General features: G+C 43.5%; 3 protein-coding genes and 2 pseudogenes across 3 annotated transcripts; 1 reads left to right on the forward strand and 4 right to left on the reverse strand.

Annotated features, from left to right (window-relative positions):
- Window positions 1-333: 333 nt before the first annotated feature.
- LOC115670187 (UDP-glycosyltransferase 76E2-like) lies at window positions 334-2,508 on the reverse strand (annotated as a pseudogene).
- Window positions 2,501-3,083, reverse strand: LOC115670191 (18.1 kDa class I heat shock protein-like). The gene has a single exon (XM_030591399.2). It carries the CDS (start codon window positions 3,002-3,004, stop codon window positions 2,516-2,518), a length of 489 nt encoding a protein of 162 aa, XP_030447259.1. The 5' UTR covers window positions 3,005-3,083; the 3' UTR covers window positions 2,501-2,515.
- Window positions 3,084-3,787: 704 nt separating this feature from the next.
- On the forward strand, window positions 3,788-4,645 carry LOC115670194 (18.1 kDa class I heat shock protein-like). Its single transcript, XM_030591402.2, has one exon. It carries the CDS (start codon window positions 3,818-3,820, stop codon window positions 4,304-4,306), a length of 489 nt encoding a protein of 162 aa, XP_030447262.1. The 5' UTR covers window positions 3,788-3,817; the 3' UTR covers window positions 4,307-4,645.
- A 5,212-nt stretch (window positions 4,646-9,857) lies between these two features.
- Window positions 9,858-11,188, reverse strand: LOC115670358 (UDP-glycosyltransferase 76E1-like; annotated as a pseudogene).
- LOC115670190 (18.2 kDa class I heat shock protein-like) lies at window positions 11,036-11,801 on the reverse strand. Its single transcript, XM_030591398.2, has one exon. The coding sequence runs from the start codon at window positions 11,682-11,684 to the stop codon at window positions 11,196-11,198; it is 489 nt and encodes a 162-aa protein (XP_030447258.1). The 5' UTR covers window positions 11,685-11,801; the 3' UTR covers window positions 11,036-11,195.
- Window positions 11,802-13,383: the final 1,582 nt, after the last annotated feature.

A 13,383-nucleotide genomic window follows, 5' to 3' on the forward strand; every position in this document is an offset into this window, starting at 1 on the left:
CGGAACCTGGAACCGCTCACCCCTACATATAATTCGTGCTTAGATTTCAAAATTATGACATAATGGATAACCATGTCATGTTTATTTAACATGTTTATACATGAAAGGAGAAGTGAATTCGATCCATTCATATCAAATGCACTGGTTAGCAAGAAAAATCGAAAAAATTGCTACGACTCAAACTTGTATATGACAAGCCAACACATTTTTATCGTCGCATAAAAGCATATTATCTGTTCTATTCTGTTCTTCAATGCCATAAGAATAAATCTCTGCACTTTCTGCACGACGCAATCTTCATTCTGTGTGGTGCTTTAGTAGCAAACAACTCTCTGCTGCTAGAACGATCTCAACAAGTCGACTAGCTCGCTCAGATAATGGCAAGAAGATCCACCATCACCCATACTAACATCAAACTTGTGCTTCAAATCCAAGATCCTCTGCCTCATCTCTTCACCTTCCTTTTCCTTCATCAATGTTCTAAGAGCCCTTTCTACTGTCACTCTCTCTATCTCACCCTCCAGTTCTAATCCAACCCTCCATTCATGAGTCAAGTACCTCGCATTGGTCGCCAAAACATGGTTGACATATCATCGGAACACCTTCACATATACTCTCCAAGGTGGAGTTCCATCCACAGCGACTCCAAAACCCTTCCACTGCGTCATGAGCCAGTACTTTCTTCTGAGGTGCCCATTTCACAATGCAAGCCCTGTCCTTAACACATTCTCCAAAATTTTCATCCTTCGCCTTGATCCATTCCGCACCTGGACTTGAGCCAGACCTTATAACCCACAAGAAAGGCTCCTTGCTATTTGCCAGACCCCAAGCCATTTCAGACAATTGGTCTTGGTTCATATGTGCTACGTTTCCCAAACTCACATAAATGACTGAATTATGAGTCTGCTGGTCAATCCATGGAATGCGACCAGTATCCTCTTGCAGTAAGCTAACAGCTGAGGTAGGAGCGAATTTGTGTAAAGGGCCCATTGGAAAAATCGGACGTGGTATTGGTGGTGGAGCTGGGCCAGAGGTGACTCTTCCAGGCAGTGAATCGTGTTGAATATAATGGCAGAAGACGATTTGACATTAAGTGCCAAGGCTACCACCTCCAAGAAATAGTCTAAACTTCCAAAATTGCAGATTGGTAGGTCTTTGAACCTGAGGGGCTGGTGCAGGGGCACCGGAACCTGCAGCATGGTATCAAATAGAACACAACACGAGGCAGTTGTTAGTTAGCACAACCACAAGTGATCTAGCATCCATCGGCTTTATATACTTAACAGTATGACACTCATGATTAAATCTGGCTTGGGTGTCAAACTTGGATGATGACACAGAAACCAGTCCTGAATAAAGTATAGGTTATAAGAGACTCATCGGATCGTAAAACTACAGGGTCATGCTGAAGATCAAACATGACAGAATTTAAAACTGCAACCGTTTTTCGTCAATACATCCATCATCACAACAAAATTAATTAAGCGCAAGACTTCCCTGCGACCATGATATAAATTAGGAAGGAGATAACTGTGACTCAATAAGAGAAAACGAGCATGTACCCAGGACAGGGATGTGTCCTTGTGCCTTTAACTGGAGAAGAATAGGGCTAACTGCGATATTAGCAGCACTGCTTGTGTATAAAGCAATGCTAGGAATCTTCAAATCACGGGCGACGGCTCCAGAGAAGTACACTAGGGGATTGTAGATGATGCAGCAGATCTTGTCACCCGGGTCCATGTGGTTTGTGCCCCGAGTTAGGCATTCCCTAAAGCTGGACTCACAGTTGACATTAAGCTTCAGCAGAACGTCTGCCAGATCAGGGTTTCGAACCTCTTGCTCGGATAAGCCGTCCGGGATGCATAGGAAGGTCAAATCGGGGTGAGCAGAGAAACTATTGAAATGTGTGTGAGCAATTGTAATGGAGAAATCCTTGGACTTGAGGACAGTCGCCAGCTGAAGCATGGGAGTGAGGTGGCCCTGGAATGGTCCTGGGACCATCTTCTCTTATCTTTTTCCAATCGAAGATATGCTCTTAAAAACAGGGGCTTTTGCTGATCCAGGCTGGTTTTACTCTCTTTGAAGATTTACACAGAATGGAGGTCATGGAACGGGGAATTCAAAGACTAGAACACACCAAGCGGTCAAGCTAGAAATAATTGCACTTTTTTAAATAGGCGTGGTCATCTTTGACCCGGCATCTAATGATACATTTGAAAAAACACTCGCTCTCTCTCTCTCTCTCTGGCTTCTGCTTCCTGGCAGCTATTCTGGTTGATATTTTCTTGATTCGAATAATATATTTTAATGAGCAATAACAGGGACCATCAAGTCAACCCTCTTCTCGGGCTTTGGCTCATGAACAAAGGGTACACAAGCTGCTGGCTACATCATCGGTGTGTATCAGAGACAACTGCCCACATTTACACGACTCTCGAAACACAAGAGAGACGAAACACACAGACGCTGCACCCACAAAGCCACGATTTCACTATGAAGTTTCACCATCACAGACTCAACCAGAGATCTCAATGGCCTTGACCTCAGGCGTCCTCTCCTCCACCTTGGGAACAGTGACGGTGAGCACTCCGTTCTCCATCGAAGCCCTGACCTGATCCATCTTCGCATTCTCGGGCAACCTGAACCTCCTCATGAACTTCCCGCTGCTTCGCTCCACCCGGTGCCACGTGTCGTTCCTGTCCTCCTTCTCCACGTTCCTCTCTCCACTAATCTGGAGCACCTGATCGTCCTCGATCTCGACTTTCACCTCCTCTTTCTTGAGCCCGGATAGATCAGCGTTGATCACGTGGGCTTCCGGGGTCTCCTTCCAGTCGATCCTCGTGTTCGCGAAAGCGGTGTTGTCCCGGAAAGTCTGAGGAAAATTGGAGGCGGAGAGGGATGAGGAAGGGAAAGGGAAGTCCTTGAAGGGGTCCCAGAGGTCGAGAGAGAAAGGGTCGAAGGCGTCGCTGCGACGACCACCGAACCAGCTTGGGATGAGCGACATGGTTGTTGGGGGATCACCAGTGAAGATGTGAGACCGAGCCGAGAAAGAGTTTTGAAAGAACGCTTGAATTAGATGAGATCTGCTATCGTTCGACGATGTGGCATGGAACGGGAGTGCATTGCTATTAAAATAGGAAAGAGAGGATCAGTCTTGTACCTTCGCGGTCTTTCTAGTTTCGGACGCAAAATTGCAAACCCGGTGGCTTCATCTGGAAACTGCAGACTGGGCCTCGTCAATACTTTTCCCGCAACACCTGATCCGGAGAGAATGACTTCCATAGTTTTATATATAAAGATACAAACGAATGACTTTATCAAAGGGGAAAAAGACCATGGGACAGTCGAACTGCATTTTTTATATGGTAGATATTGATAAAAGATGATATATATATTATATATTTAAGAATCCATGTAAGAAGGAAATTAAGTATGGAACACACGTATAATATTGAGATTTATGGACTTCTAACTTTTTCAAAGTTTGAAAAAGAAATTCACTAATCTTTCTATGAATACTTCATTCGATTTTTTATATTTCCAAATCAGCGAAATTCCTTTTTCTAAACCGACTGTTCGTCTTCTTTTCCACCATAGCGCTGATAGCTTCTGATATTGTGTTAAGCCATTTTCCAAACTGGTCAAAGCAATAGTTATGGGCCTGTCTGGAGACATCTCCAGACTTATAGACCAGAAGTTTCGCGAGAGCAAGGCCCGGTTTGGAGAGAGCTCTGGGCGAGACCAGATGTTTCTCCATCTTTACAGAAACTTCCATTGTAGTTCAAGAGATCCAACGGCAGCAGAAGAAGCAGATACAATGTCGCTCATACCAAGCTGGTTCGGCGGTCGTCGCAGCGACGTCTTTGACCCTTTCTCTCTCGACCTCTGGGACCCCTTCAAGGACTTCCCTTTCCCTTCCTCGTCCCTCTCCGCCTCTACTTTCCCTCAAGCTCTCCGGGAGAATACCACTTTCGTGAACACGAGGATCGACTGGAAGGAGACCCCGCAAGCCCACGTGTTCGAGGCGGATCTCCCTGGGTTCAAGAAAGAGGAGGTGAAAGTCGAGATCGAAGACAATCGGGTGCTCCAGATAAGCGGCGAGAGGAACGTGGAGAAGGAGGACAAGAATGACACATGGCACCGGGTGGAGAGAAGCAGCGGGAAGTTCATGAGGAGGTTCAGGTTGCCTGAGAATGCGAAGATGGATCAGGTCAAGGCCTCGATGGAGAACGGAGTGCTCACCGTCACTGTGCCCAAGATGGAGGAGAAGAAGCCTGAGGTCAAGGCCATTGACATCTCTGGTTGAATTCAGCTTCTTGTGGTTGCCGGAATGAAAGGTTTTCTGTCCGATAATGTTCGGCTTTCTTGTGAACAAGAATAACTTTGGATCTTTTTTCTTTCGTTAATGTGTCATGCAAGAAATTGTAGGTTTTTGTGCGACTGTGTAATCAATGTGTCGTCTCTGTTTTTGATGTTATATTCTATTTTGGTCGGGCCACAGTGTGGCGCTTGAATATGAATAATCTTCGATGAGTTTTGCAGTATTTGCTCTCTGGTTTGCCTGATCTGTAGTAGACTGAGCTATTACACATGGTACCGGAGCAGTACAAAAAGGGCCTTTGGCCTTTCTCCGGGGGCTATCTGATCCAGCATTCCTGAGCTCCAGTTTGTTGATATGGATGTTGACTATTTCGTGCAATGTAGATTTCATCGTAGCAACGGTGCATTTGATCGGTGCATTTGATCGGTGTGGTTTACAAAAATCCCACCACTAACGTCACAGAATTACCACACATTCAAACACTCACAGATTCTCTACTAAGCTAAAGTGTGTAATTGATGGACGTGGCTTCAATTCTAATGACCATCAGCAGTTCTGTGGAGGGAGAAATTGTAATGACCCAGTCCGACGAGGGCGGAGAGTAGTCGCCGAGGCCAAAAGGGCCTGGACAAGGAGCGGCTCCCGGCAGGCTTCTAGGATGACAAGGGGGGCATATCTCTTGTCCCACATCGCTTAGGAGGAGAGTCTTGGGATTGCTTATAAGGCCTGGGTGGCCTATTCTGTGTAACGCATTTTAAAACACTGAAGGTCAGTGGATCCAAAACGGACAATATTACACAGTGTAGACCTGGGATATTACAGGTGGTATCAGCTGCAAGAGCCAGAACTCCAAGTCCCAGGAGCTGGGACCGCGCCAACCGGAGAACATGGTGTCCGTGCTCTTTCCCCAGTAAATTGCCATGTGGTTCTTCACGTGAATGGTGAAGCTTAGACAGACAATTTATGGTGCTTTTTCGTTCACAAAATCGCAAGAAGGAAAGAAGATCAAGAAAGGAAGAGTAGTACATGAAATGGATATAGGCCGCTGTACGGTCCAACCGGTTCGCCGGTCCGTCCGCTTGTACGGTCCCATCGACCTAGGAACACCATATCAAGGAAATAGAAGCACAGTAAAGGATAGAAGAGATTTATACACCTGTCAGAGCTCTTCTTCTTTATTACCCTTTGGATCCCTGGCGCAATGAGACCTTCCCCCACAAGAGATTTCTTTCTCTATTCCGTATGTGAGGTGGTTATGAGAGGTTCGGGTTAGAGGAGAGACTTCCAACGCTGGAGTTTTCAGCCGAGCTTAACTTGGCCCACATATAGCCAAATCCATATCTGACTGATTAAGAATTCTTATATCCAACTTTATTAGATCAAACCCGTAAACGGTTAATTACAATTTCAATTAATGTGACACATATTAGAAAAACTCTTACAATAGAGGTACCCACCAAAGCCATCACGATCAATTGTACCATTCGTTCTGCCATATTACATTCAGTGATGTTACGAAATTCGCAAAAAAAGAAGGAAAAAAATGCAACAGCAGAAGTGGGCAAAAGTGGATAAACCAGAACCACACACAAGTCCGAGGACTCGAAAGGGATGGATTAGAAAAACTCTTACAATAGAGGTACCCACCAAAGCCATCACGATCAATTGTACCATTCGTTCTGCCATATTACATTCAGTGATGTTACGAAATTCGCAAAAAAAGAAGGAAAAAAATGCAACAGCAGAAGTGGGCAAAAGTGGATAAACCAGAACCACACACAAGTCCGAGGACTCGAAAGGGATGGATTGGGTCGATGACAAATTTATTAACTCATGATGAAGTCATTGCGGTTTAATACATGATTTCTGCGTACTGCCTCTTTTCATGTGGACTGCTTGTGTCGTACAAAGTTAAAATCACAGACACGAGCGAAGCTAAGGGCGCGCATGGAATCCATTCTAGAGCAGAAATTCTGCTCCAGAATGTATTTCGGAACAAAAATGCGTTTGTTAAAAAATTTCCGGAATGCATTCTGGATCAATTTTTACATTCTGGAATAAAAATGAGTTTGTTAAAAATACTTGATTCCAGAATGAGTTTTTGGCAAGAAAAAGAGAAGCTACTTTTTGTAGCTTCTCTCTTCCAGAATGCATTCTCCCTATTTTCTCTCTTTTTCGTCGCCTTTACAACACATTTTGAGATCTTACTAATTTTTTTTTTCAGAAAATGCATAAAAATTGAAAATTTCAAAAAATGTTCATAAAAATTTCCAGAAAATAAAAAAAAAGTCATATTTCGGGAAAATAGGAAATTTGGTGAATTATTTTCAAAAAATATAAAAAAAATGAAAAATTTCAAAACTTCACAGAATGGCTTAGAACACATGTAGCTACCCTTGAGTGAAATTTAAATTTTTTTAGATGTCCAAAAAAATCAAAAAATAAAAAACTTCAAAACTTCACAGAATGACTTAGAATACTTGTGGCCACCCACTTTGAGTGAAATTTAAATTTTTTGAGATGCCCAAAAAAAATCAAAAATTTCAAAACTTCACAAAATGGCTTAAGAATACATGTGGCCACCCATTTTGAGTAAAATTTAATTTTTTGAGGTGCCCAAAAAAATCAAAAATTTCAAAACTTCACATAATGGCTTAGAATACCTTTTGTCACCCACTTTGAGTGAAATTTAAATTTTTTGAGGTGCCCAAAAAAATCAAAAAATAAAAAATGTTAAAACTTCACAGAATGGCTTAGAATACCTGTGGCCACCCACTTTGAGTGAAATTTGAATTTTTTAGGTGAAAAAAAATCAACAAATCAAAAAGCATTTCGTTAAATCAATTTTGGAGGAGAATTAGTCATGTTTTATCAAACAGATTTTTCCTCCAGAAATCAATTTCTGGCAAGAATTCCAGAAATCAATTTCTGGCAAGAATTTCAGAAATCAATATAGTTATCATTCGCGCCCTAAAGCTCCGTTTCTCCCCAGCTTTTGTAAAGTTATGGCGTGAGATTCCAAATGTTGGCTCACGGCAGAATCGCGGTAGGTATGCCGACTTTGCTTCTTACGCACATGCTCGAAAAGGTTTAAAACTTCTCGTCCAAATGACCTTGAAAGTAGGTCAAAACAGTGAAGTCTTGGTTGTTGAACGACAAGATTGTACGGTGTATTGGTGTACCTTAGAATTTCCAGTACAGTTAAGGCACAAACTCCAGAAAAAATGATGACTTTTTTTTTGTCTCTATCGAATTATTGACATTATTTGCTGGACATTAGTGGATGCTTAATACATAATTGCGTAAACGCAAAATTGGGCTTCTTCCTTTTCTTTCGATTTCGTATTCCTGCTAAGAAGGAAAACATTCATGAAACATTATGTTCAAACGCATCAGCAAACATTGAAGAGGTAAAATCTTTTTATTGAAATGCGTTCTATTTGACATATACGATTTTTCTCTCGTTCTCACATGATGTTAGAGTCGTGTGAGAAAAACCCTGATATCGAGAGTAGCAATATGCACCTTCACAAACTAAATCTTTGTACAATAGCCCTAGTGCAATCATAGCCCTTTTGCTTTACCTTAGTCCGAGAGTAGCTTTTCTCGTCCATCGGCTTGTTCCTTACTAGAGTCGGACGTCAAATTTTTTCTCGGTAAGGAATAGCCATTTCCCGACCTCCGAAGATATAGAAGATAGGTTGTTAAGGTGAACTATCTCATGATTAGTAGACCAGATGTATCTTTTGCTATCAATGTCGTGGGCCAGTTTTCGGATGCACTAATGAAAACATATTGGAATGCAGCGGTTCGAATTGCTAAGAATGTTAATGTTAAAGGTGCACTCGGCAGAGGACTATTGCAGCGGAGTAGATGCCATACTTAGGTAGTTGGCTACACTGATGCTGACTGGCTGGTGTCCCTTTAATCGGAGATTTACAACTGGTTCTTGCATGATCAGTGGAGGAACCTGATCTCAGGGAAGATCAAGAAACTGAATGCTCTAGCTCTCTTCTGTATATAAGCTGGATGTCAAGCTATGGTGGTAACCACTTGTGAGTCGATTTGGTTGAAAAAATTGTTGACATAATTGGATATGACACAGTCGCAAATGATGATTTTGTTTTCTGATAATCAAGCCATGTTACTTTCAATCCTATTTTCCATGAAAGGACCAGGGGTTAACTGTCACTTTGTGCAATAAAAGAAAATAAAAAAAGTGTTTGTTAGAACTGATGATTAGAAAGCTGATGAATTCCCTAGAACCTTGGAATCCTGAATCAAGTACATATGTAACAAGCTAGGCATACATGGCATATATACTCTAGGAATAGAAAATAGTATCTCAGTGGATGTGTATATTATTGTATAATATTTTGTAATATTGGGTTTCTTATCTCGTAAGAGTTGAATATATTATAATTACATGTGTACACTCCATATATAACAAACATGATTTTTTTCTCCCACACTTTCTATCCTTCTCACATTTTAACTGTAATCTCACAACGCTTCAATACGTGATTATATGCATATACACTTCTTCCACCTAATGGCCTAAGCTTTTAGGTTGGCTGTTCTTTCCACATAACACAAACTATAAATAGAGGCCAATAAGTTTGTGTAATTGCATTAAATGTATTCAGAGATCAGAACATCAAACTTTTGAATTTTTTGCAGCACACAAACTTTTCTCCAAGCATTGCAAAGTAGCAGATATCTCCGTGCTGCTACAATGATGCGAGCAACTCGACTAGATAGATCAAGAACTGGCGAGAAGATACAGCTTCGGCAATACTAAAAGTGGCCCAGCGCTCCAAGTCCAAGATCCTCTGCCTTATCTCTTTGCCTTTTTTCTCAGATCTTTCCAAGGTTCCTCTCTTTCACACCCTCCAGTTCGAATCCGACCCTCCATCCATGCGTCAGGTACCTCGAGTTCACCTTTAGGTCACCGAATGGTTGACATATCATTGGCACCCCTTGCATATACTCTCCAAGGTGGAGCTCCATCCACACAGACCTCAAAACCCTTCTGCTGCGTCGTGAGCTACTACTTTCTTCTGAGGTGCCCATTTCACAATGCAAGCCCAAGTTGTCTGAGTTCCTCATCCATTGACTCACTGGGATTGAACCAGGCCTAATCACCCACAACAAAGGCTGCTCACTATTTGCCAGACCCCATGCCATTTCAGATTAACGATTTTCGTTCATACGTGCTGTGCTTCCCAAGATGGTATTGAATAAACACAACACCAGCACGTGAAGTAGTGTTGAAGTGGTCAAATTTCAGTTTTACATGTCTTCAATAATGTAGTAGTGGAGTCTTAGTTTGTAAGGGTTTGTTTCTACACGTTTTAGTTAGTGGGATATGTTAGTGGGTCTTTGTTATTGTTATCCTGTTGTTATTTTCTTGCTTAGTAGTTTTCAATATTATGCCTATTTAATAGACTTGTGATCTGTTGAATGAAATGTACGCGAGTTTTTCAGCACCAATTTTATGTGTGTGTCCTCTTCTACTCTTTGCTCTCTTTAGAGGTTATTGAACCATACTTGCCGCTTGTTCTTTTTCAACAGATGGCATACTATGAGTTTGCTTATCAAGCCAAGAAATGCAACTGTTGTCCTCATCCAGCAAGGTAACGGTAGAGGTAGGAGCAAGTGCAGAATATAATGCCTATCCAAAAAAGTGGAACTTGGTACTTTTGGTGGAGCTGCATCAGCGATGATCCTCGAGGCACTTAATGGTGTTGCATATAATGGCTAAAGATGATCTGATGCTCACCAAGAATATTATCTCCATGAAATGGTCTAATCCTCCGAAATTGGAGATTGGTAGGTCTTTGAACCTGAGGGGATGATTGACATCAATTATCAATCAACAGGAAATGACGATAATCTATATAGAATAACAGCATGTACCTGGGAGAGAAATGTGGCCTTGGGCCTTTAGCTGGAGAAAAACAGGGAAAACTATTGCATTGGCAGCACTGCAGGTCTATAAAACAATACAAGGTATCTTCAATTGGCCGCTTTGGAGAAGTACACGAGCACATCATAGATGACGTAAACGATCTCATCAAAGGCTCTGAGCGTCTCATGCCCCAAGTCAAGCACCCTCTAGAGCCAGAGTCACAGATGACATTGAGCCTTAGCACTAGAGCTTTTATGTCCGTGGATCTGATCTCTTGCTCTGATAAGCCGTCCAGTATGCATAGGAAGGAGAAATCAGGGTTAGGCTAACGGGGTGGACTCTGGTACCGTATGTGGGCAATTGTGATGGCATAGCCCTTGGATTTAAGATTTTGCCAAGCTGAAGCATAGGAGCAAGGTGTGAAATGGACAGGGGACCGGCACCAATCTGTTGCGGTTATGCCCTCAGATTTCGCATCTTGGCTTTGTCCCTCTCTGATTGAGGCACTTGGGCAGTCTAAGCAGCGCTCATCAAAAAATCTGCCCGTGGATAGTCTATCTAAGCCAGGTATACATTATCTTGATTGAGAAGATTTGAAATCGTACGAGTTTTTTCTCAAATTCTAATGCTGTCTAAGAGACCAACAGAGATTTCTCTTAGACTTCTCATTCATGCATTGCAATTTGTGAGCGAATCGAAAAGCTTCCTGGACGATGGCTTTGAAATATGACATCGAGCATAGCATGAAGATGCAAAATCCTTACAAAACGCAGCACACACAAAAGCCACCATCTGCCAAAGACTTTAGAAATACATATTGTATTACTGTTTTAACTAATGCGAGTTCCATAGTTTTAGCTTACAGCAGTATATATTAATACGACTCATGAAGCACAGGAAGGAACCGACATACACAACTCTCTGCACACACACGGAGCCATCTGAAGTTTAACCATCACGAAATCAACCGGATATGTCGATGGCCTTGACCTCGGGCTTCTTCTCTGCTTCCACCTTGGGAACAGTGACGGTGAGCACTCCGTTCTCCATCGATGCCTTGACCTGATCCATCTTCGCGTTCTCGGGCAACCTGAACCTCCTCATGAACCTCCCGCTGCTCCGCTCCACCCTGTGCCACGTGTCGTTCTTGTCCTCCTTCTCCACCTTCCTCTCTCCGCTGATCTGGAGCACCCGGTCGTCCTCGACCTCCACCTTCACTTCCTCCTTCTTGAGCCCCGGCAGATCGGCCTGGAACACGTGGGCTTCTGGGGTCTCCTTCCAGTCGATCCTCGTGTTCACGAAGGCGGAATTCTCCCGGAAAGTCTCGGGGAAAGAGGGTGACAGCTGCGAGGAGGAGAGAGGGAAGTCCTTGAAAGGGTCCCAGAGGTCGAGGGAGAAGGGGTCGAAGACGTTGCTGCGACGGCCACCGAACCAGCTTGGGATGAGCGACATATTGTCTCTGCTTCTTCTGCTGTTAGAAATTCGACGGACGATGTTGGTGACTGATTGGTGCACAGATGCTTCTGTTGCGAATGCTTTCTTCGTGTTCTTGGGCTGGGGAAGAAGGAAGGACGTGCGGGCTATTTATAGTAGGCAGAGGAGGTTTCTCGTACTTTCATGAGCTTTTGAGATATTCTCAAATGGAAGTTTCTGTTTCTATTTTCTGGTATAATGGAGAAACATCTGGTCTCGGGTCAAGATCGATCGGGAGCCTGGGCCTTCCTCATGGACCGTGATCAACTGCTTTCATGGGCTGAAATCTCTGCTTAATGCTGCCATCATCACAGGGGAAAATTATGCAAAAAGTGCTTACGTGGATGCCACCCGATTTACGTGGATAATTTTTAATAATATTTTTTTTATTTTTTTATTTTTTTATTCATTTTTTGATTTTTATTTTTTTCTCTACCCCTTCTTCCTCCTCCAACTGGTCATCGGGCCTTGGCAGCTGGCCCGAGGGGAGGGCCAGTGAGGTCGAGCCTCACCCTCGTCAGTGGCCAGCGGCAGCGAGGCTCTCTCGAGGCCAGTGTCGGTGTGACGTCCCAGAGCGTCATGTACTAAGGCGTTCTTTAGTCTTTTCACTTATGGCATAAGCGGAAGACAATACGCAATCAAAGTAAACATTTCTCATTTAGTAGACACACACACGACATGCAAATACCACATCTTCATTTAATATTTGGATTCATATACAATGGTGATTTGGACGACATCATCTTTAAACACGATAGCAAAAGACTACATCTGGCAGGTCAAAATGGTGTCCTACTCCCCTAATGCCATCCAAGTGAAACCCATAGTTTCCTCTATCTCCAATCATCTATTCCCACAGTCATAGCCAAAAAGTAACGACCGTGTCACCAAAATAATTCCACTATATAAAGCAACATCCACAACTCCACCCCATTACTCGCCGTCACCACCATCATCACTATTGTCATTACCAGGATAAGAGATCGATGGCATGTCTAAAAATTTGTAAAAATGAATATCAACAGGAGTGAGCTAATGCTCAACAAGAGATGAAACAAGTTCATAAACCGACCTATCTAACATATTCTCGATTCCTAGGACACACTTACATGAAGTACATTTTAGACAAACAAGTAAAATTGGTATTTCCTTTGAAAATCATGTGCATCAAACAATCATGTATAGTCATGGCCACGGTTCAGGAACCGGTGGTTCCGGTTCGTGGCCATGTATGAACCGGCGATTTCGGGCCGATTCCGGTTCCGGCCGGTTCCGGTTCGAGGGGGAGGAGGAGAAAAGGAGAGGAGGCGCAGGGTAGCGAGGGGGGAGGAGGAGGGGGCGTCGGCGGCGGCGGCTGCGGCCATGGGCGGGGGCGACGGCGGCGATGGCGGCGAGGGTCAGATCTGGGAAGACGGGGGGCGGGCGGAGGAGAAAAGGGAGGACCGGAGGAAGTGCAGGGGAGAGGTCGGAGCGTCGCTGTCGGTAAGTTGGACTGGGCACTGTCATCCACCCGACGCTCCTTCGTACGCCTCCTCCCCCCAAACATCAGTCCAACCACACACCATTATACAATTCCCTCACCTTTGACTCCTCCATCCCTCTCTCTCTACTCAGCGAAGCAAAGCATCTCCCATACCCACCACCCCTCCAAATCATCATCATCCTCCATCGTCTTCTT

The sequence above is a fragment of the Syzygium oleosum genome, unplaced genomic scaffold (assembly GCF_021117445.2).
Source record: "Syzygium oleosum isolate NSW1041296 unplaced genomic scaffold, Sole_v2.1 Sole_v2.19, whole genome shotgun sequence".
Classification (NCBI taxonomy): domain Eukaryota; kingdom Viridiplantae; phylum Streptophyta; class Magnoliopsida; order Myrtales; family Myrtaceae; genus Syzygium; species Syzygium oleosum.